This window comes from Zeus faber (assembly GCF_960531495.2).
Source record: "Zeus faber genome assembly, chromosome: 4".
Taxonomy (NCBI): Eukaryota; Metazoa; Chordata; class Actinopteri; order Zeiformes; family Zeidae; genus Zeus; species Zeus faber.
The window spans coordinates 19,709,189-19,733,992 of record NC_137191.1 but is presented as its reverse complement, the minus strand read 5'-3'; the positions used below and the strand labels follow the sequence as shown (position 1 = coordinate 19,733,992).

Sequence of the window (24,804 nt, the reverse complement as noted above, 5' to 3'; positions counted from 1 at the left end):
TTAACGACGGGTTAATGGAGATCGAGATGACAAAAAAAAAAAGGTTTTCCTGTCCCGGGGTGCGCCCATGGCCGCCCGGTGCTGCGGGTTTATTTTGAAGGATCTCGTCAGGAAGCGAGAACCCAGCGAGTCGGCGCCGACGAACGGAGTCGACGGGCACACACACCCCCCCCCCCCTCCCCCTCCAGGAAAGGAAGGGGCCACTTCTCTCGGAACTCGCTTTCGCTTTCGTTTTTGTCGCCCGGGAAGGAGTTAAAATGGCTTCCAACGTGCACATCAAGGTAATTACGCTCGCGCCGAGCTCCCGTTTCGTCGCCGTTTCGCGTCCGAGTGCAGGCGCCGTTATCTGTGCAGCGGGGTGGGGGAGGGGACCGCGCCGCGGCCGGTTACGGCTTCGCACCGACCGCTTATTGCGTGCGCGGCAGGGCTCCCTCAGAGCTAGTGTGTGTGTTTCCGCGTTCCTTTAGCAGCGAGGTAGCGCCATCTTGCCTCTGCGAGCTACAGCCCCACGGTTTACACGGTTTCAAAGAGGTTGATTTGTCACATGCACACACTTTCGTGCACATATGCAAGTGAAATGCCTTTGCAACGCGCCCGGAGATTGTGATTACGCACGATAAGTTCTAAACCGAACGCAATAGCCGACCTAATGACTACCTAGCTAACTAACTGAAACCGGCTGTTTCTGAAACGTAATGCAGTTAGTGAATAGAATTATGTAAAATAAATATTAAATAAGGCTCAAAGAGATAATACAAAGTGGGGGGTACGAAATAGAAGGGAATATAGTTATGTATATGGTATAGGCCTTTTTGTTGTATACACACATGTGCAGTAAAGTGCATGTGAATAAAGTGTGTATGGAGATGTACAGTACACAACAGTAAAACACAGCAATGCAGCGCAGTAAACCACAACAGTGATAGAGTATGCAGTACCACATGCTACATACAGTACAGTATGCAGTACCACATGCTACATACAGTACAGTATGCAGTACTATATGCTACATACAGTACAGTAGGCAGTACCACATGCTACATACAGTACAGTATGCAGTACTATATGCTACATACAGTACAGTAGGCAGTACCACATGCTACATACAGTACAGTATGCAGTACTATATGCTACATACAGTACAGTAGGCAGTACCACATGCTACATACAGTACAGTATGCAGTACTATATGCTACATACAGTACAGTAGGCAGTGGGGCCTATGTGTGTCTCAGCGAGGGCCCCCTGCTGAGGTCAGCGTTGAGCGAATGGGACACGTGCGCTTCTGTCCGGGGCCCACATGTTCAACCTGGTAGCCGCTTAGGGGCCCGACAAATTCAACAAGGGATTAAAATTTTTTGTGAGCGTAGCTGCACTTGTCAAACAAAAAAAACAAGGAAGAAAATAAATGCCAAACCATTTTCACATTTTTCAAATGATCTTTAATCCAATTTACGAAAAAATAAAATAAAATAACAAATCTTCACCTGAATAACCGCTCATACATTTCTGGATAATGTTCGCTCGGGTTTTCCGGTGAAATGGCTGTGTAAACCGGACAGGTTGAAACGAATGTAATTACAGTCACATTTCTAATCTCCAACTGGATACATTGGGTAAGTCTGCATTAACGAGGGCCGCGGGACGCCGGTTGAATGGGTCTGCTGTACAGTCTCATTCACCAACTCTTTTTACACCCAAATCTGAGTCATAATCCACCAACCGACAGAGACAAATGTCCCGAACAGGAAGGTGCATTTGGCCAGATGGAACACCTTCCGATTGTGATCATATCAAAAACGAGGAGGCGTCAGACTGTAACACATGAACCCTGTTCTGTCGCCAGATCGGAATCATCGGAGGTTCGGGTCTTGAAGATCCAGACATCTTGGAAGGGAGGAGCGAGCGATATGTGGACACCCCTTTTGGAAAGGTTCGTTTTTAAACGCTGTGCTTTTGTCCTCCTAAACGGAGCTCTGTGAGAACCGCGGGACAAAATGACAACGTGGACTCGTATACAGGAGGCAGACCATGTCGGTAAAGATGTACACTGACGCGCAGCCGCTTTTTATGTTGTTCTCACACAGCCATCAGACGCTCTGATAGTCGGGAAGATAAAAAATGTTGAATGCGTCCTCCTTGCAAGGTAAGCGATCACTTGATCGAGATCAGATGAGTATGTCGCCTGCCGACGCCATGACAATGGAGTTGCAAAACAAGCCATGATCAAAACCACAAATGGCCAGAGAGCTGTGTGCAGTATTGAAGAAGACGTTGTTGTCACACGCCAAACATAGGCACGGGAGACATCACAGCATCATGCCCTCCAATGTCAACTACCAGGCCAACATCTGGGCCCTGAAGGAGATGGGATGTACGCACCTCCTGGTCACCACCGCATGTGGCTCCCTCCGAGAGGAAATCCAGCCGGGAGATATTGTCATCATCGACCAGTTCATTGACAGGTGGGTGCAAAAACTAAAATAAAAATAGGCGGTTGGTGAGGCTGAGGGCAACGCTTAACTCCTGAATGTGATATATTTCCATTGGGATTTATTTAAAAAAAAATTATATTACAACCTGAACCAGTTATATAGCAGGGAAGAATACATTCTCAGGTTTGAAGAGAAAGATGAAGGTACTTTATTATCTTTAATCCCCAATGGGAAATTCCAGCGTCGCAGCAGCAATGACATACATAACAAAACACATCATTTACAAAAGCACGTTGTTTTTGTGTATGTGTGTGTGTGTGTGTGTGTGTGTGTGTGTGTGTGTGTGTGTGTGTGTGTGTGTGTGTGTGTGTGTGTGTGTGTGTCTCCTCCTTTCGACTGCTCCCGTTAGGGGTTGCCCCAGCGGATCATCTGCCTCCAATAGCTTCTGTTCTGCGCATCTTCCTCCCTTACAGCATCCGCCTGCATGTCCTCCGTCACCACATCCATAATCCTTCTCTTTGGCCTTCCTCTTGCCTGGCAGCTCCATCCTCAGCATCCTTCTTCCAATGTAACTCTCACGATATATACTGTGTGAGTGTGTGTGTGTGTGTGTGTGTGTGTGTGTGTGTGTGTGTGCGTGTATATATTAAATATATATATATACACACACACACACACACACATACACACACATACATATGCGTATATACAAATAAAAACGACATGAATAAAAAATATAAATAATAAAGAAATAAATAGAATAAAATAGAATTTAACTTAGTGAAAGGTAAAGCTTTAAAGGCAACGTGTTATGCAAAACTCAGTTTTTCGGTGCTTGGCCACATACATTAGTGTCTCTAACGGGCCTACTAACACACAAACTGTGCGAGGAGACAACCCACTCAGTTTTTCTTGTTTCCTGTTTTCTCAGTTTTTCAGAGCGTTCTAATTCAGAAGACATGTCCTGAAACGAGGCGTTCAGCTTTGCTTTGCCCTGATCGACGTCACCGAGGGCTTCTTTCTAATTAGAACCTCCCTCCATCTGACTAACTCAACAAACAACTCTTTTAAAAGAAAGAGGAGTTGATTCACCAGTTGTCCGTGAAGAAACTGCAGACGAAGAAATGTATTTTTTTATATTTAAAAAGTAATTCTGCTGTTTTTTTTTTTTTGTTTGTTTGTTTGTTTTTTAAGTATGCAAAAAAAGACCGCGGCGCGAGATCCACTGTGCGTTTCTCCAAACAAAACCAATGAAAATTGTGTGTTTTTATTGTTAGATGTTTTCATTTTATTTTCCGACATTTACATGAAACAAATCCCCGCGTCCTGGAGTCCCGGCGATGCGGCGTCTCCCACAAGCTCGGAGCAGGGCAGCGAAAGCTGGGGCAAACTTTTAAATGAGGCCTTTTAGATCTAATATCAGTGAAATTTGTTCAGAAACAGGTTTTGGTGGACTGATAAGGTGAAGTCAGTGAAAGTTACGGAGTAAATACTACACCTGGAAGTCATGCTCAAACGCCATTGGCTCCAATAACCTGGAACTTGTGCTCAAACCCTATTGACTCACACAACCCAGAGCCTCGGGAGGGTGGCTCCTCCCACAAAAAACAGCCCGTTTTTGGAACAGGATGTTGAAGAGGTATGTTAGAATGGCAAGAATGCATAATCGGAGTGATATTATCAGCAAAAATCTTCAAAAACATGTTTTGGGGTCCCCAGAGAAATGTGTAAAAGGGAGCATAAAAGCTCCCCAGTTTCTTATTTTTGAATTTTTAACCTCTCTTGTAATTTGAGTTATGTCCAAGTCCAACTTTATTTTTAATCCATAAGAAGATGTTCTAAGAAGAGGAGAAATCCTTCTTTAATAATTGTGGTTTAACGACGCTGATTCAGCGTTTGCAGCATTAAACCAGCCCAGCAAGTTTGCTTTTTCATGAGGTTGAACTCGACATGATTCTGGGCGTTGGCCTTCTAATTAAGCGTGGAACCCTTAAGCTGCTTCTCAGAATTCTGATATGTAAAAAGTGTACACTTTAATTTATCCCCTGGGGAGACTATAAGGGTTCAGCCAAGAAGGCCATCAGCTTACAGTAACTGAATTTGACCGTTGAATATTTGAAATAACTGTGACACCTTCCCACATGTCTCACTAACAGGATTTGTAACAGTATGTTGTTATGAGAGCCCGCCAGCTTAGTCATGGACAGGAAATTGTGTTCACATTTCAAGTACTACATCACAACTGTCCTGAACATATTTAGATCAGGACACGTTTGTTGTTTTGGTTTTTTTTAAATCAAAGGTAATATCAACACAATATTATTTTAGTTTTGGTCTAAGTTTCTTCGTTTTTTTGCACATGTTCTCAGATGCAGTCTTGAGCGTTTTCCTGCTGATGTTCTCCCCAGGGCACCTAGATGTGTGACGGACAGCCTGTCAAAGGAAATCTTACTACCATACCAAGATGTTTTGTGCACAATCGAGGCTCCTTCCTGCCCTCCTTCCTTCCCACGTCGTGTATCAATTACCTTGGGTTGTGAGAATTTTCAGACCCTGTTTGAGGTTGCGTTGCTACATAGCATCTCTAAGTATTTTAGTTATTTATTTTTTATTTTATTTTTTTATTATTTATTTTGCTGTAACATATACTAGCTGCTGCAACAAGGACATTCCTTAAGTGTTTTTTGTTTGTTTTTGTTTTTATTTTATCACATGGGCAACCGCTTTTTTCCCTTCACCTCTTTCTCCATGTACTCACAAGAGCGCCTTTTGCTTATCAACATAGATTTTCCCATTATGGTAGAAATTCTAAATTTACCATCATTTTGTTATGCAATCAACTCATTTGTTTGTCCCCAACTGTCACGGAAAAACTCAGAATCCGTATGCAGTGGAAAAATGCATTGAATCAGCTCCCCACATTCACGTGTGGATTCCTAGTAATCTCCAGACAACGACACCGGTTATTCTGCGGTGTGGTCTCAATGCATTGTTTTGAAGCGGAGTCCCTGAATCATTCCTTGCGAGTCTCGAGACCGGAGAATGCGCTCGCGCTGCATTCGTGCGGAAAAAGGCCGATGCAGGTCTGACTAATCTTTGCCTGAGCCTCGGTCGGCGTATCCGAGATGTAAACGCAGCGTGAATCTACAACTATGTTGTGCATTCGTCTGACGCATTACAATCATTTCACTGAATAAGACACGTTGTATTGTTTTCATCGGGAATGGAGTGACCTGTTTGTGTGTGATGAAACGGCACAGCTGGTTGCTCGAAGAGAAGTACGAAAACAATTGAGTTCAGGAAAGTTCACTTTCCTCTGACTAACCAGTGCCGCCGAAGCCACTTAATATCAAAACTCCCGTTGTCGAATACAAAGGCGCGATGCGTCTGTCAGGAAGACGGAAGCTGCTTGTGTTGGGACTTGTCTGATAACATGTGATGTTTTATTTATTTATCTTTATCACAGTAGGTATGTCACCCCCTCTATTGTTTTTTGTTTCCGTCGAGGACTCTGAAACAAACACGGAGCCTGAGCACATCATCGAGTTTTGATGTTGGCTGATGTCAATTTGGAAGGCTATAAACAACTTAAGTTCTTATTCAGGGACCAGGCATTCATCAAACTCTCCCAGTGTTGTTCTGCAGCATCATTTTGGATCCTCTCGCTCCCAGCATCCCCTCGCAGTCTCTGTTCACGGCAAACCCGACACACCGCGCTGGTCCTCCGTATCTACAACCATCGTCAGATCCGAACTTGAGCTCGTTCATTCTGCTCGATCGGTCATGGTGATAGTGACGGTGGTTCAGGATGTTGAGAAGGGTGACGTCGTAATTGGAGGCTGGTTTGATCCCTGGCTCACCCTGGCACGTACGCACGCATGTGCACACACACACACACACACACACACACACACACACACACACAAAGCAGCCTTTCTGTGGCCAGCAGACTTACCCATAGGAATAAGTCTTCATCTCTGTCACACATGCATTAACGATTGGAAATAAATCTAGTCCTACTGTTGCTTGCTTTATTTGAGAACGTTTTAATGAATTTAAGCAGTCTAATAAAAATATACGACAATATGCAGCCAACACCAAATGTGAGTTATAGACTGAGATTAATTCATAACAAAACAGCTTCTCCAAGATAAACTTTTTCCCTGACAAGCCAAACCGTTTAGGGCAAGTGCAGCCCAGTTATGAAGATCATTTATTTAAATTCCAAAACAAAGTTTGCTGGTGCACGAGAGGAGCATCAAGCCGTCACTTGGTACCGCCTCCTGGTAGCTGATGTGTCTTTGTGCAAGACATTGGATCCAAAAACTGCCATTGTTCAGCAGGTCCATGTCTTGCATAGTTGCGGTCGCCATCTTGTGAATGTGAGTGAGTGGCTGAGTCATCATTATCAAGCATTTTGTGTCCCACTCCCAAGGCCACAGAGAAATGCAATGCTACCTGTTCTACCCTCTCTTGTACGGATGGAGAAAGAACACAGACTCAATTTAATCACATATATTTGCACCACCTCTTAAATGTACTCCCCACCTTATTTATCACATTGCACTAAAGTGTCTTCTTAATGATGACATGTAAGATTATGACGTGTCAAATGTGGCTTCTTGGAGTGGTTCATTGGGTATTAAGAGAACTTGGTCTTACCATTTATTTTCATTCACCCAATTACACACACTAAACTGCCCTGTTTAGTGTATAGTACTATAATTCAATCTTATTTTAAATTGTCTTAGCAAGCTTTTGTCTGGGTGAGCACAGTCAGCTGTTATTGAGGCCATTGTAACTGCACTTACTCAGCAACCCTGGTATGTGGGAGGCTATTGATGGCACATAAATGGAGAGCAGTATGTTGCTGTTGTTTGCTCCTTCTTTTTCAGCAGTGCATACAATGTGTTTTCACTATAAAAGTTTGGGAACCTTGCACTAAATGTTAAATGTATTTTAAAAGCTAGAGCTATAGCTTTGATTCGAATAGGTTCTCACCATATTCACTTCTCAAATGGGCAAGCAACGGGTTTTGTTGAGTTTAAAAAAAAAAAAAAAAAAAAAAAAAAAGCTATTCCCTGACTCCAGTGATCTTCCTTTGACTAGGACCACCAAGAGAGCTCAGACTATGTATGATGGGCAGCCCACCAGTCCAGCTGGTGTGTCTCACATCCCCATGGCGGAGCCCTTCTGCAACAAGACCAGAGAGGTGAGTGCAGGAGTCTCCTTCGTGTCACTACTTCCCGGAGATATCCTTGCAAGTCCAGTAACACATTTTGTAAGTGCTGTACATCCAGAGTGTAATCTATGAATCGATCAACATATTTCACTACAGTGTCAAAGTAGTGACACGTGTAAAGAGTAATTCGTGTGCCCGCTTTACAAAGGCCACCATCATGGCATTCCCCTTATGTCAATGAAAGGGCAGTTTAACTCCTTAAATCGGTTAACTCATTGTTTACAAATTTGGCTGGACAGTGAGTGATGTAGTGCGCTGTGTTTGCATATTTCACCCGCTGCAGTATATCATCCACTTTTTGAGCATACCCTGGTTTCGAACACACTAAGCACATTCTTCCTCGTTGTAGGTGCTGGTGGAGGTTGCAAGAAGCCTCGGGATCAAGTGCCACGACCGAGGAACTATGATCACTATTGAGGGTCCTCGCTTTTCATCGCGAGCAGAGAGCCTGATGTTCCGCCAGTGGGGTGCTGACGTCATCAATATGACCACGGTGCCAGAGCTAGTGCTGGCCAAGGAGGCAGGTCTGTGCTATGCCAGCATTGCCATGGCTACCGACTATGACTGCTGGAAGGAACATGAGGAGGCGGTAAGTGACGGCTTGATGCTCTTGCCCTAAACGGTTTGGAGTTTTTTTTATGGATTCATCCATATCTGGGCCATTAACTCACATTTGGTGTTGGCTGCATATTGTCGTATATTTATATTAGACTGCTTAAATTCATTAAAACTGTCTCAAATAAAGCAAGCAACAGATTTTCTTTACAGAATTTATGTGTGACAGATTAAGACTTATTCACAAGGGTAAATCTTCTGGCCACAGAAAGGCGTGCGTGCGTGTGTGTATTTGTATTTATGTGTGTGTGTGTGTGTGTGTGTGTGTGTGTGTGTAAACAATGAAGATGTTAAAAACAACATTTCATAAAGTTCCTCTCATTCTTTATTGTCATTATGAGATTCTTGGTGAAGCAAGAACAAGCTTCTTTTTTGATAATGATGGTTTTATTTATTTGTAACGTGTTGGAATGGCTTCTGGAGTGTTTCAACAAAGGCATAATCATTAGTATGCCTTTAGTATGCAACCTTATCCTTAAGGTTGATTCTCTTCTTACTTTGTCCCTTACTTCCTCGGACTCGTATTAACCCGAACTTGTCCTCATCTGCCCTTTGTTTGCGCGCGCACACACACACACACACACACACACACACACACACACACTTATCTCAAGCGGCTACGCTTCAATGCCTTTTTTTCCTTCTCAGAAACTTGCCTATGGTGTTGATGTGCTGAGTGGTGTCTGGGGGAATATTTGGGCTTCTTTGTCACTCGCCCGCCCTCGGTAACAACTCTTAGTGCCTGCAGCTGACCTCTTCCCCCTCCTGTTGCAAAACGCTCACCACATCCTTCCGCCCCCGCCTCCCCCCCCCCCCCCCCCCCCGCCCGGTTCCCTCTCTCCTCCTGCCTAATATTACGTCCTGCCCTCCGCCCGTCTCCTTCCCCCTCAGCCGCTCAGCTTGCCAGGTTCCGGTGGAAGCTCAGCCAGAGGAGGTTGAGTCACACTGAGTCATCAGCCTCACTGTCCTCCATCCTGGCCCTGGGAACACCAAAATAACCCGTAAATGACCCAATCATCCAGTCCAGGACAATAAACCAAACTCTAAAGGATATCACAAAATTAACTACATATGCTGTGTTGCGGTTTTTCATTTCAACATTTTCATTTTATTGTTTTTTTTTTTGTTTTTGTTTTTTTTTTACTCAACAATAAATCTAGGATAATGCATAATTACAGCATTTCTGCTTTTTTGGGTTGAGTCTAATGTAACAGGTATGGACAATGTAAGTAAACCGCATTTTGAGCGAGGAGACGGATGAAAACCATTACTCTTATAATGATTGTGTGTTTACTTGATGACCAGAAAATCCAGCCGCAGCAGTGGAGCAGGAAGTGATCGCTCCTCCTACAGTGTGGTGTTTGCACACTGAAGCACTATTTGTTTTGTTTTTACTGCAGTACGTTGGATTTGAAGGGAAGCGACGACCATATTGATGACTGTGTACTCATGCAGAATTCATACAGGCTGATAATGAATTTGAGGGTATTTACATCCATGTCAGATGCACTATGTAGCTTTTGCAACCTTTTTTAATTTATATTCCCCCACTTTTAGGGAACTAATAGCTCATTGACGAATTAATATAATCCTAAAGCCGTCAACACAACACTTGGTACTTGATGACTGCCTGCAGTCTGTGACCGCCGGACCTTACCAGGCACTGAGAAATGTTCCTCACCCAAAGCGGAAGTAAAATTTACATCTCTGTTAATTATTTGTAACACAAACCTTTTTTCCCTGACCCTCTCAGGTTTGTCTGGACAATGTAATGAAGACAATGAAGGAGAACGCAAACAAAGCCAGTAGCATCCTGCTCACAGTGATACCCCAGATCTGCCAGATGGACTGGTCTCTGACTATAGCGGCCTTGAAAGTAAGTTGCAAAATCCACTTCGTTTATTTCCCCTTGTTGCTTTTGGTGGTGCTATTTAAAGGTCGCCGGTGTTACTGTGCTGTCTGCGATCTCATTTCTAGCGCCCCTGAAACTGCGAGAGAGTAATAAAGTGAGAGGGAACCTAACCTCTTAAGATAACACTGACTATTAAGACACGGGTGCTGATGCCAAACAAAATTAAAGCTCCTGGCATTAATAGTTATTGATGTTTTGGTACTGAATCAGATGTGTGTGATGAGACAACCCGAGGCAAAAAAGAAATTGCATGGGGGTTTGAGGTGGTACGTTGAAATCCTACATTTTAGTTCATTTGATTCTGATGATCTGAGATCTTCTTGCAGTGTTTGCCAGGCTGCATGAGTAATCAGATCAGTTATACGTATTTTAACTCTCTTGATTATAAAGGAGTTGGACATTTCACCCTAAGTAGTTTGCAATCATTTTTTGTGTTAATAAAATAAGCACATAAAATATGGGGTATATGAGAATGTGGCTTGAGAATATAAAAGTGGACACTGTTGTTGTCATGTCTCCTGATTTTATTTGATTGGTTTTGTTCTTTCCGAAGAACAAAATGTACCTGTTAGCTGACTCTTTTAGGGAAAGGTATTCAGCCTGATTATTTTATAGTCTAATACAGTGGTGCTCTGTTGGTGGGTCCCGATCCAAAACGTGTGTGGAGTGCCGGCTCTCTCTTGTACCCAACTCCTCCAACCCTGCCGTTATTTCCTTTGTATGTCTGTCTGTCTCTCCGTGTGTGTGTGTGTGTGTGTGTGTTTGGGGGGGGGGTTGGTATAAAGGGAATGTATAAAGTTGCTGTGCTTTTATTTCGAAACACCTTTTTAGAACCACTGGTCTCCCATGTGTTTTGTGTTAATACTGCATGTCAACATTGATGTCTTTCTTTTTTTCTCTCTCAGTCAGCAGCTCAGTGCTCGATCATTTTACGGAAATACTGAGAATTCTACAAACTCTGGAGAGTATGACAGGGTCCGCTACTAAATCATCCGTCACCATCACCACCAACTCGCTGACTCCTCCATTTTTACCAGAGGATTTTCCATCAGTGAATCACAATAAAGTGCCTGAAAAATGTAACGCATGTCTTTCGATCGTTCATCCGGATTATTTGTTTTCAATATGCCTTGAAACAACGACAAAACACACATTTCACTCAGAATCAGTATTCTGTAACTAATGTTCTCAATATATTTTGTGTTCTGTAAGTCAGTCTGCCAACTGTCTTGCAACAGAACAATAAATTGAAATGGTCAATATTTTCAACACAACACCAGTTTGTTTTAGTGAACGTCTGCTACCTGATATCTTAAATACAAATTGACATGATTCACAGTTGTTGTTTTTGTTTGGTTTTTTTTTCTTCACAAAATCCTTTTCTATGGCCACGGGGTTACTTTTTTTCTGTCTGGGGTATCTAGTCAAAAGTTTGGTAATAATGTTAAACAGCGCTGGCCTGTCAATATAGGCCCACAAGTATTTTAGTTGGAAATAAAAAATATTTTTTTGGGCAGAAACTGTTCAGATTTCCTAATGAAGAATTATTTTTTATACTATGAAGGACATTTTAGGACCAGACCAAAGGCATTATAACTAACCACTCTTAAACTCAGCAGACACATCTGGGTTGCTTGACTAAACAGTTTAAAGGCATTTAATTCAAAATGTCTTGAACCCATTGGGGGGGGGGGGGGACAAAAAACTTTTGTTTGGTACAAGTTGCAATTGTTTTAGGATTAAACCAACGTTATACCGCAACTACTATCCACTAATACTATAACAATCCAGTCTTAAACTTGGCATGAGAAGATTTAGCGTGCTAGTCAGATAACACATTTGGCCTTCATTAAATATGGCTTCATTTATTAAATGCGATGTATTCTATATGACCATCAAATGCTCTTGTAAACCACATTGTAAAGTGTAAGAAATCTTGAAAACCCAAGTAAATGGTTTAATCTCTTTGGAAAATGCTGTACCGTTCGTCCCTTTAGTTCTGATATTGCAGTAAAATCATTTATGTGAATGTTTTCGATTAAAGTTGTAATCCTGAATTGTCTCGAAAGTATTTTGAGAGGAAAACTGTGTGTGACTACGCCACCATTTTGTTAATGCACTGCAGGGGCCATATTTGTAGTTTGCCCACAACTTCACATTATTTGCCGATTTAAAAATATTTGAGCATGTACAACATTGAGCTATATTTCGTTAATGCATGCAGTTGGAAAATAAACAATATTGGGGCATACACCATTGAATTGGCTTTGGATGCAGATAATTGGAGATCTGTGTATTTAACAGTTTCTTACATCCTATTGGATTGCGAGTTATTTGTCATTCTGTTTGTATATACTTTTTGTCATGTGATTATTTTCAATGCAATAATTAAAACAAGTGCATCCCAAGTTGTGCTTCACATCATTTGATATGGATTCAAAACTCAATTTCTCGAGAAAAAATGCATTACAATTTAGGTGCATTTGAATTTTTAATATTTAATATTCAGCAATTGGCTTCAATAAATAAAAACATTGTATTTATTCAAACCAATTGCTGAATTTTAAATTGTAAAACAGGTAAATAAAATATGGCACGTGTGGCATAACATTCTCCATTTATAACGCAACGGGTGTGTAGTTTGCACCAGTGCGGTTATTGTTCTGCCGCCGATTGATAAGGGAGGTCGAGCATTTCAGGGGCGTTTCCCCTCTTGTCTCGTGTGTTCACGAGGCTCATTTAGGAAGAAAGGTTTGTTGTATGTCAATAAAGTCAGTAAGATGTGTTGTTGTTTTTTTTTGAGGCCCATAAACCCGATTTAACCATCGCGTCAACCCCGCTAAATCTGCTCCCTATTTGTTCTTTCCTCTTTCGATTAAATAGGCCTTGCAAAATGTAGCTGTAACATTTGTTTTATTATTCTTTGGCATTGTAAATACATCTTTCGTTTTATAAACATCTGTGGGAATAACAGCGCGAACAGCCCGCAGTCTGCGTTATTCCCGTTTTACCCGAATCCCCCCAGGGGACAGTAAATAGTCCTAATGTCAAATAAACGCTGGAAAGCAATAAAATCAATAACTGTTGTTTTATTAAAGTGCATCATATGCTTTCGTCAATTTTGCAAAGGTCTCATTTGTGCACGTGAAAGCCCCGCGGCTGGATATTACGAGATGTTCCGTAGAGATGCGTGAAAATGTTCCCCACGTGGGATGACCAATAACAAAAGTTAATTCTATAAAACGCAACATTAAATATGTTGTCTTGATAGTCCAAATGGGATTGTTACACTTGTCTAGAATAACCGTTAAAAGTAAAAAATAATAATAATAATAATCCGATTCAACAATAAATTAAATAACCTTTAACGACAAAAACAGTCGGCGCATATAATGGAGCGAGCGGTAACACCCGCGGGGGCGCGATCCCCACGCACGCAAGCCCCCTCCACGAGTCCGAAAATCCGTGAAGGCGGCGGCTCAGGGGCCCAGGGCCTGCAGGAACTCCACCACGCCACCGTGACCGCTCGCCCGGGCCAGATCCACGGGCCTGCGGCGTCGGCGGTCCAGGGCCCGGTGGTCCGCGCCGAACCGCACCAGGGCTCTCACGGTGTCCAGGAAGCCGAGGCGCGCCGCGTCGTGCAGCGGGGTCAGCCCCGTGAGGGCGTCCGCCGCGTTGGGATCCGCGCCCCGTTCGAGGAGCGCGAGGGCCACGGACACGCTCCCCATCATCATCACCTTTCGTGGGGAAGGGAGTGAGAAAGATCACGAGAGGTTATTAGCAATATGTTGGAATGAGAAATGCAACGAATGAAAAAACAAAACAAAACAAAAAAACGACATGACAATATATTATATTCTCCTTCAAGAATATGGAACAAAATATGATGAAGTGTCCGCCTATTCTTTTCCAAATTACCTTTATAATTACCTTCATAAAGAATACAATTATGATGGAAGAGGGAGAAGAAATAGATAATGGCATATGCTGAAAAATACAAGCTCCCCATATATGTTGCAATACATCAATTACAACACATAATGAATTATATGCCTATTATTATTTAGGGAAGAAGAGAAATAAGAAATACGTATTTTCATATACTGGAAAAATACAATGTGGAAAAAAAATACATGTCGAAATATTAGTTTATATAGAATATACAGTCATTTTCCTCCAAGAATATGTTACAACATATGAAGATTATAATAACTTCAAATCTGTTATGATCCAAATCATCAGTATACTATAGGAACTCAAGTTTAGGACTAGTAAAAAAAAGATATTGTCATATATAGAAAAATGTAATAATAATATATATATTATTTACATAAAGAAATCCCCATAATTTTTGCAATTCGTGCCCATATGATAATATATCGTAATTTTCCATCAAGAATATATACACAAAATATTATAACCTCATACCTATTATTATCCAAAGCATCAAATATATTGTATATGGAAAATTATGATTCAATATATGAAGAAAAACATTTTAATGGCATATATGGACTCTATCTGGCCCTATATATTTTGCAATACATGACAATATATTGTCATTTTCCTTCAACAATATGTTACAAAATATAATAACTTAATGCCAATTACTGTCTTAAGTTGCTTCAATGTATTCTAGATAGCTTTTTTTTTGCAAAACATGGTTATACGTTTTAGAATATATATATATATATATAAACTGTTATATTCTGTAATGCGCTGGACTGTATTATGAACTCTACCTTTTGATATCGCAAATAATGAAAAAGCTTAAATGTCAATATATCATGTCTCCATAAATGTCAATTATATTCCCGTCGCATGGACAGATGTTCACTAGATTACAGACATTAAAAACACCTTTTCAAAGGTTTGTTGAACTTGACCGACCGCATCTCGTCCGAGTCTCAACGTGCGGGGACCAGGGGTCCCCAGGGGCCCTTTCAAGAGGCTCCAGGGGGTCCCCAGGAGAGGAAAAAACAACGATTTAATGAATAAATAATTAAACTGCACCACTATTTCATTTACAAGACTTTTAGCACCATTATGGGATGTGCAATAATGAGTGTTTGGATCCTAGTTCCACTACTATGTCCATCACTATGGAATGGGCAGGTTTGTAGGTTTGGATTAAATAATATCAAGATGATATATTGGGCCCAAAGTGTGTCAAGTTGAGGCTCCTTGATACAAAAAAGCCTGAGAATCGTTGCAATAAACCTGTTAAAATAAGCGGATGTTTTGATGGCGGAAAGTCTACATCTGTGTCTATCTAATAAGCAATCAATATCCACGGATGGATTCCATCTTTATATCATTAATAAAAAAAATACTTTCTGTGCAAAGTGTTTAAAAGTGTGTGGAAATGTTTGCATCGGGTGTTTTTTATTGCAATGACATTGCATATATGTATATATGTGTGTATATATATATATATATATATATATATATATATATACATACACACACACACACACAGACACTATTATTTCTATATAGTATATATAATTACTATTCCCTCGGTACATTAACACGATTGATAACTCCACGCTTAGTGGTCGCTAGGTGTGTACAACACCAAAACCGTGACGACAGGAGATGTTGTTTTTTCTCCAATCGATATAGATTCTGTGACATTAATCAAACGTGGACGCACGACGCGTGTTTTGTGTGGAAGTGGGAGCCGCGTCGGGCGCCACTGACCTGCAGCGGCGTTTGTCCGAAGCGGTTGACGCCGTTGACGTCGGCCCCGCTGCGGAGCAGAAGTTCCACACGCTGCGTGTCTCCAGTCGCTGCGGCTGATGTCAGCTCGTCTTCCAGGGTCATTATTGTCATGAACGGAGCAGCGGATCCCGCCTCACCGCTTGTGCACACAATGTTATTTGACGCAGAAAAATGCACGAAAAATAATAGTCCTCGTGGTTTTTTTTGTTGTTGCTGTTGTTGTCGTTGTTGTTAATGTTGTTGTTGTTGGGGTTTTTTTTTTGTTGTTTTTTTGTTTTTTTTGGTGCGTGTTTCCCCGAATCTAAAGACCAGCTCTCCGATTGTCGCTGGAATAAAGTGCAAGGAGCGCACCGCCGGGTGACAGCCGGACGGACGGTGTGTGTCCGGGCTTGCCTGTGTTTTGAATGGGTGACGTCAGGGTATGGTGCTGCAGTGCCGCGCACGCGCGTAGCCCGCCGCCCGCCCGCCCGCTCGCTCGCTCGCTCGTCGTCGTCGTCGTCGTCGTCGTCGTCGTCGTTCCGGGAACTGGCGCTCGGCGCATGCGAGCGGCGGGCGGCGGTGGACGCCGAAGGGGTCCACGACGCTGCGTGGAAGCCTCACGAGAATCATTCCGTTCTGCCAGCGGCAATTTCAACGCGACGCGTGGACCCCAACGGCAGAGGGACGGTGCCCAGCCCGAGCAGTGACCGACGCAGCACCACTTTGCGTTATTTCTTTTGGTGGAATGCGAGGGGTGAATCATTGGCGTTCAAAATGAATTCCGCCCCCCCCCCCTCCCCCCCTCCCCCTTTGGCCGTGACTTCGTTCGGTTGCCGTGCTGACGGTGCGGCCGTCGGTTCGCGCGCTGTCCGAGTTGACGCCGTGCTTACGGGTCCACGCGAACGATTCGTTCGCCACGAGCGGTTCGTTCGCGCGTCGTCGCCAAACCGGCGGAGTCCCGCAGGAAGTCAACTGCGCGAAATTGGGTTTCGTGGAATCGGCCTTTAAATACTGACATCTAAAGTGTACGGAAATCTGTATTATGGTGTATTTTTTTTTTTTTTTTTTTTTTTCAAGTTCTGAGAACAGAACAAGAGTTCTAGTTATTCTGAGAATTTTGGCTTTTTTCACAGAAGTCAAATTCAGCTTTTTCAATTGGTTCTCTCGATACATGTTTTCACTCGGCCCCAGTCGCCTCGTGGTGTGTTCCCCGTCGCTTGGTGGGAGTTACAGGATCCATCGGTCTTAGATGAGGCCTGGTAGCCTCAAGCAGCAGGTGCCTTCAGTGACACGAAGCCTGAGCGACGTGGCTGCGTCTTTTCAGAGGAAATAGTCGGTGTAAAGCCGCTCTGTCAGAATAGAAAGACTAGAATAGGCCCGAGTGTGTGCAAGCAGCCGGGCACAAAATGACTCATGGGCGTGAGTACCGCGTCGACATTTCTACCCCGGTAAAAGCCTGTAAGTACTTGCTGTTAAGTGTACCCTGAGTATTAAGGATGGAACAGAGCTTCTAATACTGCATAAAGTGTGACTGCGTGTTTTATTCTGCAGATCACTGATCATGCATATTTCGGTGACAGTTTACAAAAATCCTCGATGAGCAATTCTTCATCAGCAGTTTGATAGATCCAGGCACGGATTTATTAATAATAATAATAATAATAATAATAATAATAATAATAATATTAATAATAATAAAAGGAAAGCGACTGTGTCAAGATTCAAGATTTTTTTTATTTGTCACATACATATACATACTTTCATACATATATGCAGTGAAATGTAATGTGGAGCAAAAGGCTTAAGTCTCCCAAACTATATTATATAGATACAGGGAAAAAAAGCACTGGACTATATTGCATTAACTGATTGGGAACTGTTGAAACATTTAACCCCCGTCGCTCGCCCTCTGGGTTAAACAACCATCGGAAAAAAGGGTGTAAAACAGAGTTTTTTCTTTTTGAAAGGCTGCACTCCATTTGCCAGTTTACTGTGAGCCTCTTCTCTGTTTGGAGGAATGTGCTAAGAGAAAATAAAAAGGGCACCATTGTTCCTGTTCTTACAGAAAGTAGCAGGCGTGACTTGGATTTTTGATGAGATAATAATAATAATGTAGACAGAGGAGTTAATTTATTTTGGTAAACCATCCACCCAAAAAGGGACAGGTCTCCCATTTTGTTTTACACCTTCACTATTGGATTCTTAATACTATTTATCATTGGGTTCATTCACACGTTATATAACAATGGAATTACATTTATTTTTATTTTTTTCCTGGGCGAAAAAAAACATGTTTCCCATGGATCATGTGTGACTTTATCAGTTTCATAAAAATGTCAAACCAAAATACCCATCTTTTAGTGTGTAAAATAAAAAAAAGATATATGAATACATTCAGTATCAAAGCCGACTGGCCACTTTTTGGGACTTCCCTGTGTGAGGTGAGTAGATAGATGTGACCAGCGCTCGTGGATTGCCAGCGTGCTCGTCTACCGAAGATGACTAGAAATGTGCGTGGGCGCGGTGTGGAGGTTTGGAAGTCCCCTCGGCTTTTAGAAGAAAAAAAGGGTTGATGCCGTTGCTGTTGATTTCTGTTCACGAAATGCTGCTCTGTGAGGAGGATGAAAGCGTACTTTCTAGTCGGAACAAACATGTCTGAGTCGGCGTTTTGTGTTGTGTTCACTGCGGAGACTGGGTCCTTTACGGCGGTGCGTTTGGAATGTTCTGGTTGGAAAATATATTCTTGTTTGCGTTTCCGACTTTTTCAATCTAAAGTACGGTCCCGAGATCTCCGGCAAGGAGACACTTTTGTCAATTTCTGAATGATCGTGTGTGTATCACAAAACCTCACTTCCTCAACCTCAAATTCAAATGTATTCCGTGTTTACACGGCACGTCATCAATCCGGAAGTCAGCCATTTCGGAGATACTCAAGGTAAACAACGCAACCATGCTTGCAACTGTTCCTGATTATTGTTGCTCAAAATGGTCAATTATTGCCGTGTTTTTGGCTGTACTTATTGGGCGAACAGGGAAAATCATTTGGAGTACTTCAGATTGCCAAAAGTTATTACAAATCAGGGAGTGCAAAAAATTGTCTGAGGAAAGGAGGCGTTTGTGGTCGGCCAAACTGTTCCAGGATTTCCAGAGAAAGAATCTTGACGACATTCAAGTTTGTTGTGCGCATCTCTTGTCAGGAAGGTGAAATATTAAAAACAGCAACTTTTAACTGATTCATAGTGTAATAGCATGCAAGAACATTGACATTAAGCTGCTGTTTCTTGCATTCTTGGCTGAATATTGGTTTCTGATCTCATTTCATAGCCTACTACAGTAACACAAGGCTTCTATAGTTTCTGTAATGTTTTTAGCCCGGGCCTTATGAAAGTCGGAGCAAACTTTTAAATGACACCTTGTAGATCAAATACGAACGAAGATTCAGCAACAGGATTGCCTATTTCTCACCTCACATTTGTTCAGACACAGATTTTAGTGGCTTACGCTGCGGAGTAAATACAACATGGAAATCATGTTGAAACCAAAATGGCTGACGTCACTCCAGAGTTCCAGTGTGACTACAACCAGAAAAAAAGCCCTTGAAGGTATTTAGTTCTCGGGGGACCTCCCCAGTTTCTAGTTTCCCTCATGGAGTCCCCAGAACTGTTTCAGTGCAAAAACGGTTATTGGTAGCGTGTGCCAGAAATATTTTATTTGGGAGGGGGACATTGACTTTTGCCCATCAGTTGTTGATTTTAACTGACGTGTCTTGTTTTAAGTTATGTAGATAAACAAAAGCATTGTAAAGTCATTGTTAATAGTATTGTTATGTGGTACAATGCACACAGTATACTATTCTCATCAGACCAACACAGATTTCTAAAAAGATAATATCAGAACATTTGAATAACAGAACAGTTTGTATGCAATGTGATGAGTTTGGCAACTTTACTCGTCGGAATAGCATTCTAAGATGTGCAAAAAAAAAATCTGAAATAAAATTATAACAAAAGCAGTTATCAATTAAAATTATTCAACGAACACAAATTACATTTTCAAAAGGTACAAGTTTGGAAATAAATTAGATAGAATATTTTAATAAAACTTTCAGCCTCATTCAAACGTTTTCAAGTTTCTGGACTGTGATTGACTACATCAAGCCAATTAGCCAACCACAGTCCAGAAACTTGTCCCTAAGCACGTCAGGCACTTTGTTTGTTTAAGCTCTACATCACAGATACAAATGAAGACAAGTCAATAAATATGTATGAAGCTTCACAACGCTATACTGAAAATAGCATAACTGAGGTTTTTTTACTCAATGCGTTTGTTAGAAACTGGGGGACCCTCCAGCACTTGGGACAAAAGCATTTTCCTTTTGGCGAAACCGCAACATCAACTCATGAATAGTGAACGGAATACAACATTTTGCATTGTCACACAAAATCATCTGTCCAAACTCAACCCGGTGACAGTAAAACAGGAGGTAACCGGGAAAAAAATCACCAGAGAACCTGTCCCAGAACACCTTCAGCAGAATACTCAATAAGAGCTCAATAAGAAGAACTCGGCAGTGAAAGAAGCACGAAGGGTACAGCGAGAGGAGATCGCGATGGCTTTGCTTTACATAAACACGAAAAAAATACAAAAAAAAATTGACAGTACCCATGATTCCTCAAATAGTGACCGGGGCTTTTATTTACCTCAACTGCAGAGGGTTTGATTTTAAGCAGGCTTTTAAATCTAAAAACCAAACCAAAACAAAACTCTGTCTTTGAATTTTAAATCAAATTTCCGTCTGGGTGCCATAAATACATTTAAGATAAACGTGCATTCTTTTTTTCGCTCTGAGACACGGGCACGGCGGGGCCGCACAGCGGACCAGAGATCGCTCTCTCTCCGTGACGCAATCCTTTGTCCTGATCTAGACGGACGTCACTTAGTTGGGTTTAAAATGTTTGTATCATACCAGTAGAAACGAATGAAAAGGAATATACGTAGATCTAAAATAAAAACACAGGAAAACCGACACGGGGACCTGCACGGCTCGGCATGTGGCCGAATGCCGAAGGGGGAAAAAAAAACCCCAAAGAAAACTGACTCAGATTCAGCCTTGTTTACCGGTTTCTATTTGAGGATTCAGGGTATATATAAAACATGCTCCGAATGTTGCTCCGGAAAAAAACAAAGCTTGTTGACCCGGAAAAAGGAGGAGGTAGAATGACCCATAAGGGAGGTTGATGTCCGTCCCGTGCCACGACGCAACGGCATTTGGACCAATCGCGACGAGGGGAGCTCTCAGAGCAAGAGAAAGACGGAAGACCAAGTTCTTGCGCTCCCTTGGGCTTGCGCCGAGAACACGCGGCAAGAACCCAGATCGCCGCGTCAATTCATTCTTATCTTGTCCTGAACACGTCTTTTTGGGTGTACCTCCACCTTAACACCAGGTTTTTCCTCAGCCGCTGGCACTCGCGGCATTATCAGAACCATCTGAATCCCCAGGGACAGATACGCCAAGTCGTGGGGACACATTTTCCATGGTAGATGATGAAAGTCTAGTGTGGAAGTTGCCAACTAGCTCTGTCATGGCCGTGTGCTTGCTTTTCTAACATATCATGCCCCAGAACTCCTCATCAAAGAAAATGTGCCCAACATGCAGATCTTTCTCTGTCCAAACAACAATAGAGGCAGATTCCAGTTTGCACACTCCAAGCTGAGTTTGCACTTGGTAGAAATACTGGTGGTCTCTATTTAGTGTCATCATCCTTTACCAAGTAAAACACTATCGAACTTGTCCCTTTTTGACACAAAGCTGTCAATGAATTTCAATTACACTGACACCACAACAATCACAAGAAACGAGGCCACCCGGGGAAGCACCCGAGGAATGGCGCACTGGGATTTATAAAGAAACCTGTGTCGTGCACGTTAACATTTTCATTTGATTTCTTATGTTCATCTGTAAACATATCACGTGCAAATTTCTCATGTGTACATCCCCGGGTACTGGCTTTTGATCTACATTCGTATTATTCGAGATCGCATACATTTTCGATCGACCTCTGGCCTGGTTGATTTGGATCAGTGTAGACCATGTAGTTTACATCTTAGACGCTATGATTAAACCGTGGTTTCAAAAACGAAACCACGGTTTAGAAGAAGCTCGATTCCTTGTAGCCACCTCAACTGCCTTTGCTTGCTCCTCTTGACACTGACATTTCAACATCATTGAACCTAGGCAATACATCACTATACAGTACTCCATGTGAACGGCTTACTGGTTTCAATCAACACCAGAGGGAAGTTTTCACCGATGGGTACCAAACGATCTGAATAAGGCTCAGTCAGGGACAAAACAGCAGCAGACTATGAGCCAGTTGTGCTCAGAGCGTTGAACAAGGATTCTACTTCATCACTGGTTGGATGTTGTGTTTTTCTTACTTTAAGAGTCGAACAATAACTAGCACTTCCTTTCTCAAGTTCAAGTGACCGTACATGACCAGCACAGTCACTCTTCGCAGCTATTTTACTTGATATGCCTTTGCTGCAGTGCGGTCAACTATTCGGACATTCCTTGTGCTCTACCTTTGACGTGGCAGTAGGTAACATCCCCTACGCGTTTTCCCGCCTCACCGTCTTCGAGTTCCTCAACTTCTGCAACATGCGTGCACGTCTCTCCCAAGCCAGCCATGCACGTACAGTGGTCTCCAAGAGTCCTACCCAACTTTTCAACAATTGTCCAGGGTTCCAGGAGGTTTTTCTTGTATTTGTTGGGAATGGAGTACCCGGCAAAAAGACAAGACAACCAAATATAAGCTTGTAAGGATAACAAACTTGACAAACTACTTTCTCATCAAGTTACTTCTTTAATACATTTGAAGAGGGAGGTTTTAATTATTACTAGACTATTTGACTCATCCTTCATAGACTATTAGATATTTAAGTTTCCAAACTGTAAAGATCAGTTGATCTAGTAAGGATTTTGCATCACCGACCACAATACACACGTATGGATGAGCCGATTCTGTGCCGCTCTCAGCTCGAAAACTTTGCACCTTACAGGTATTTAGCTGTGTATGGGCTTGGCGAAAAAAAAAAGAGGTACAGTAGTTCACTATGTCGGGATGGGAGGTGGAAGGCAGAATTGCCGGGTCGTCATTCCAGGACCAAGGAGCCGGCAGGTACGGATCTTCGCCACCTATTAACCTCAGTTTCTCAAAACAAACTGCTGACTTAGTCCTTCTCTGTAAGTTTCCGCCGCTTCCACCCGTTTTCTTGAACTTTCCCGTGGTTTAGACAGCCTAAATCGGCTGTAATTGAGCGTTCAGCGTGCAATCCATTCTGTTGTTTACATCCAGCATCTCCGTAATGGCCGCACATCCGGAGGTGTAAACACTCTATTGCGCATTTAGTTATTTTTAACTCTTAAAAATAACTAAATGCGCAAAAAAAAAAATTTTTTTTTTTGGTAAAAAAAAATTGGTAAAAAAAACACAAATAGATGTTTTTTTTACCAATATTTATTTCGTGCAAATGTTTGAAAAGATTATTTGATTTCGAGAAGTCTGAGCCGAATCGCGGAGCTCAAATGAAACACGTCCAGTCTCTACGGAGTCAGGTTTTTTATCAAGTTTTTATTATTTTCATTCTTGAAATGCCGCTCAGACACTAGTGGTGTTTTTTTTACAGTTAGGGGTGCGGTGCGCTTCACTTGCCCGCCGGCTGTGCCGCAGCAGGGAGGGAGGGGGCGGACGGACGGGGAAAACGGGTGGAAAACATTCATTCTCCGGAGGCAGAGAGCGTAGGACAGGTTGAAAGCGATCACGGGGATTTAATAACATTGGGTTAAGGTTATTGCATCTGGGGACGAGGGCTCTGTCCCCTCTCAGTCACAGGAGGGAAGAGTCCGCGGGGGCGGGGGGAGACGGGGAGCGAAGCACTGGTCTAAAAACCTGTTTCTGTTGTCGAGCCTCACGTGATGTGAGACACCTGATATTAGAGCGTGAGCGTTACGTAATGTGTATATATAAATAATCTATGTGGGAACAGACTGCATACGGAACTTTCCCATACTGCCTTTTCAGGACATTTATTATCCAGCAATGTTATGGATTCCATGCGAGGAAAGGGGCTTCTAATGAGAAAAGCACATAAAAAAAACCACTAAAATAATATAATAGTTAAAAACAACTAAGTGGGCCATATGGTAATTATTGTGTACTTTAATATATAAATGAATTATTTCACATTCTCTGTGAATATGTGTATCAATTCATTTCGCATATGTTTAATGGTGGTTTCATGAGAATTTACCTGTTGTCCAAAAAAATCCTGTTGACCAAAAAAACAACAAACGCGTATAACTGTGCTTGACGTTTCCACTTGAGTAAAAGCAGATAAGTACGAGCTCTTAAATGCACTTTGAAAAGTGTTAAAAGTAAAAGTACTTGTCATATTCAGTCTATAATACGGCATAAAGTACCCTTTTCCTGCTGATGAGTGCTCAGCATGTCCTGATCTTGCTTTTGACAGCTTTACATATCAATCCTGATTTAATGAATGTACATGGATACACTGTAAATCCATATTTTCAAAACGTATGTATATCTCTACAAATCGGATTTAAAAAGTAACACGACTGTGTTAGAAAAGTAGTAGAGTAAAAGGTTGAAATGTGATTAAATCTTTGAAATGTGGAGTAAACGCTACAGACCGCACAACATAACGCGGACTACGTACAACTTTTATCCACATAAACAACGGTAAATATCAGTTCCATTTGTGTCGCTTACTTCACAAACCCACTCTCAGTACGTGACAGATATGCAGCCGCGGCGCAACCGGTTCTAACCTGACCCCGCACGCGGCTAACCGGCCCTAGGCCCACGCAGCGCTACCTG

At 42.2% G+C, this 24,804-nt stretch overlaps 2 protein-coding genes across 2 annotated transcripts; one reads left to right on the top strand and one right to left on the bottom strand.

Annotated features, from left to right (window-relative positions):
- The first annotated feature begins 180 nt into the window (after nt 1-180).
- Nucleotides 181-12,612, top strand: mtap (methylthioadenosine phosphorylase). Its single transcript, XM_079999392.1, has 8 exons — nt 181-281; nt 1,847-1,933; nt 2,088-2,146; nt 2,298-2,465; nt 7,545-7,647; nt 8,027-8,266; nt 10,046-10,168; nt 11,110-12,612. Exons 1-8 carry the CDS (start codon nt 258-260, stop codon nt 11,146-11,148), a joined length of 843 nt encoding a protein of 280 aa, XP_079855518.1. The 5' UTR covers nt 181-257; the 3' UTR covers nt 11,149-12,612.
- Nucleotides 12,613-13,683: 1,071 nt separating this feature from the next.
- On the bottom strand, nt 13,684-16,030 carry cdkn2a/b (cyclin-dependent kinase inhibitor 2A/B (p15, inhibits CDK4); the record flags this gene model as incomplete). Its single annotated transcript, XM_079999467.1, has 2 exons — nt 13,684-13,941; nt 15,908-16,030. 2 exons carry the CDS (start codon nt 16,028-16,030, stop codon nt 13,684-13,686), a joined length of 381 nt encoding a protein of 126 aa, XP_079855593.1.
- Between the last annotated feature and the right edge of the window lie 8,774 nt (nt 16,031-24,804).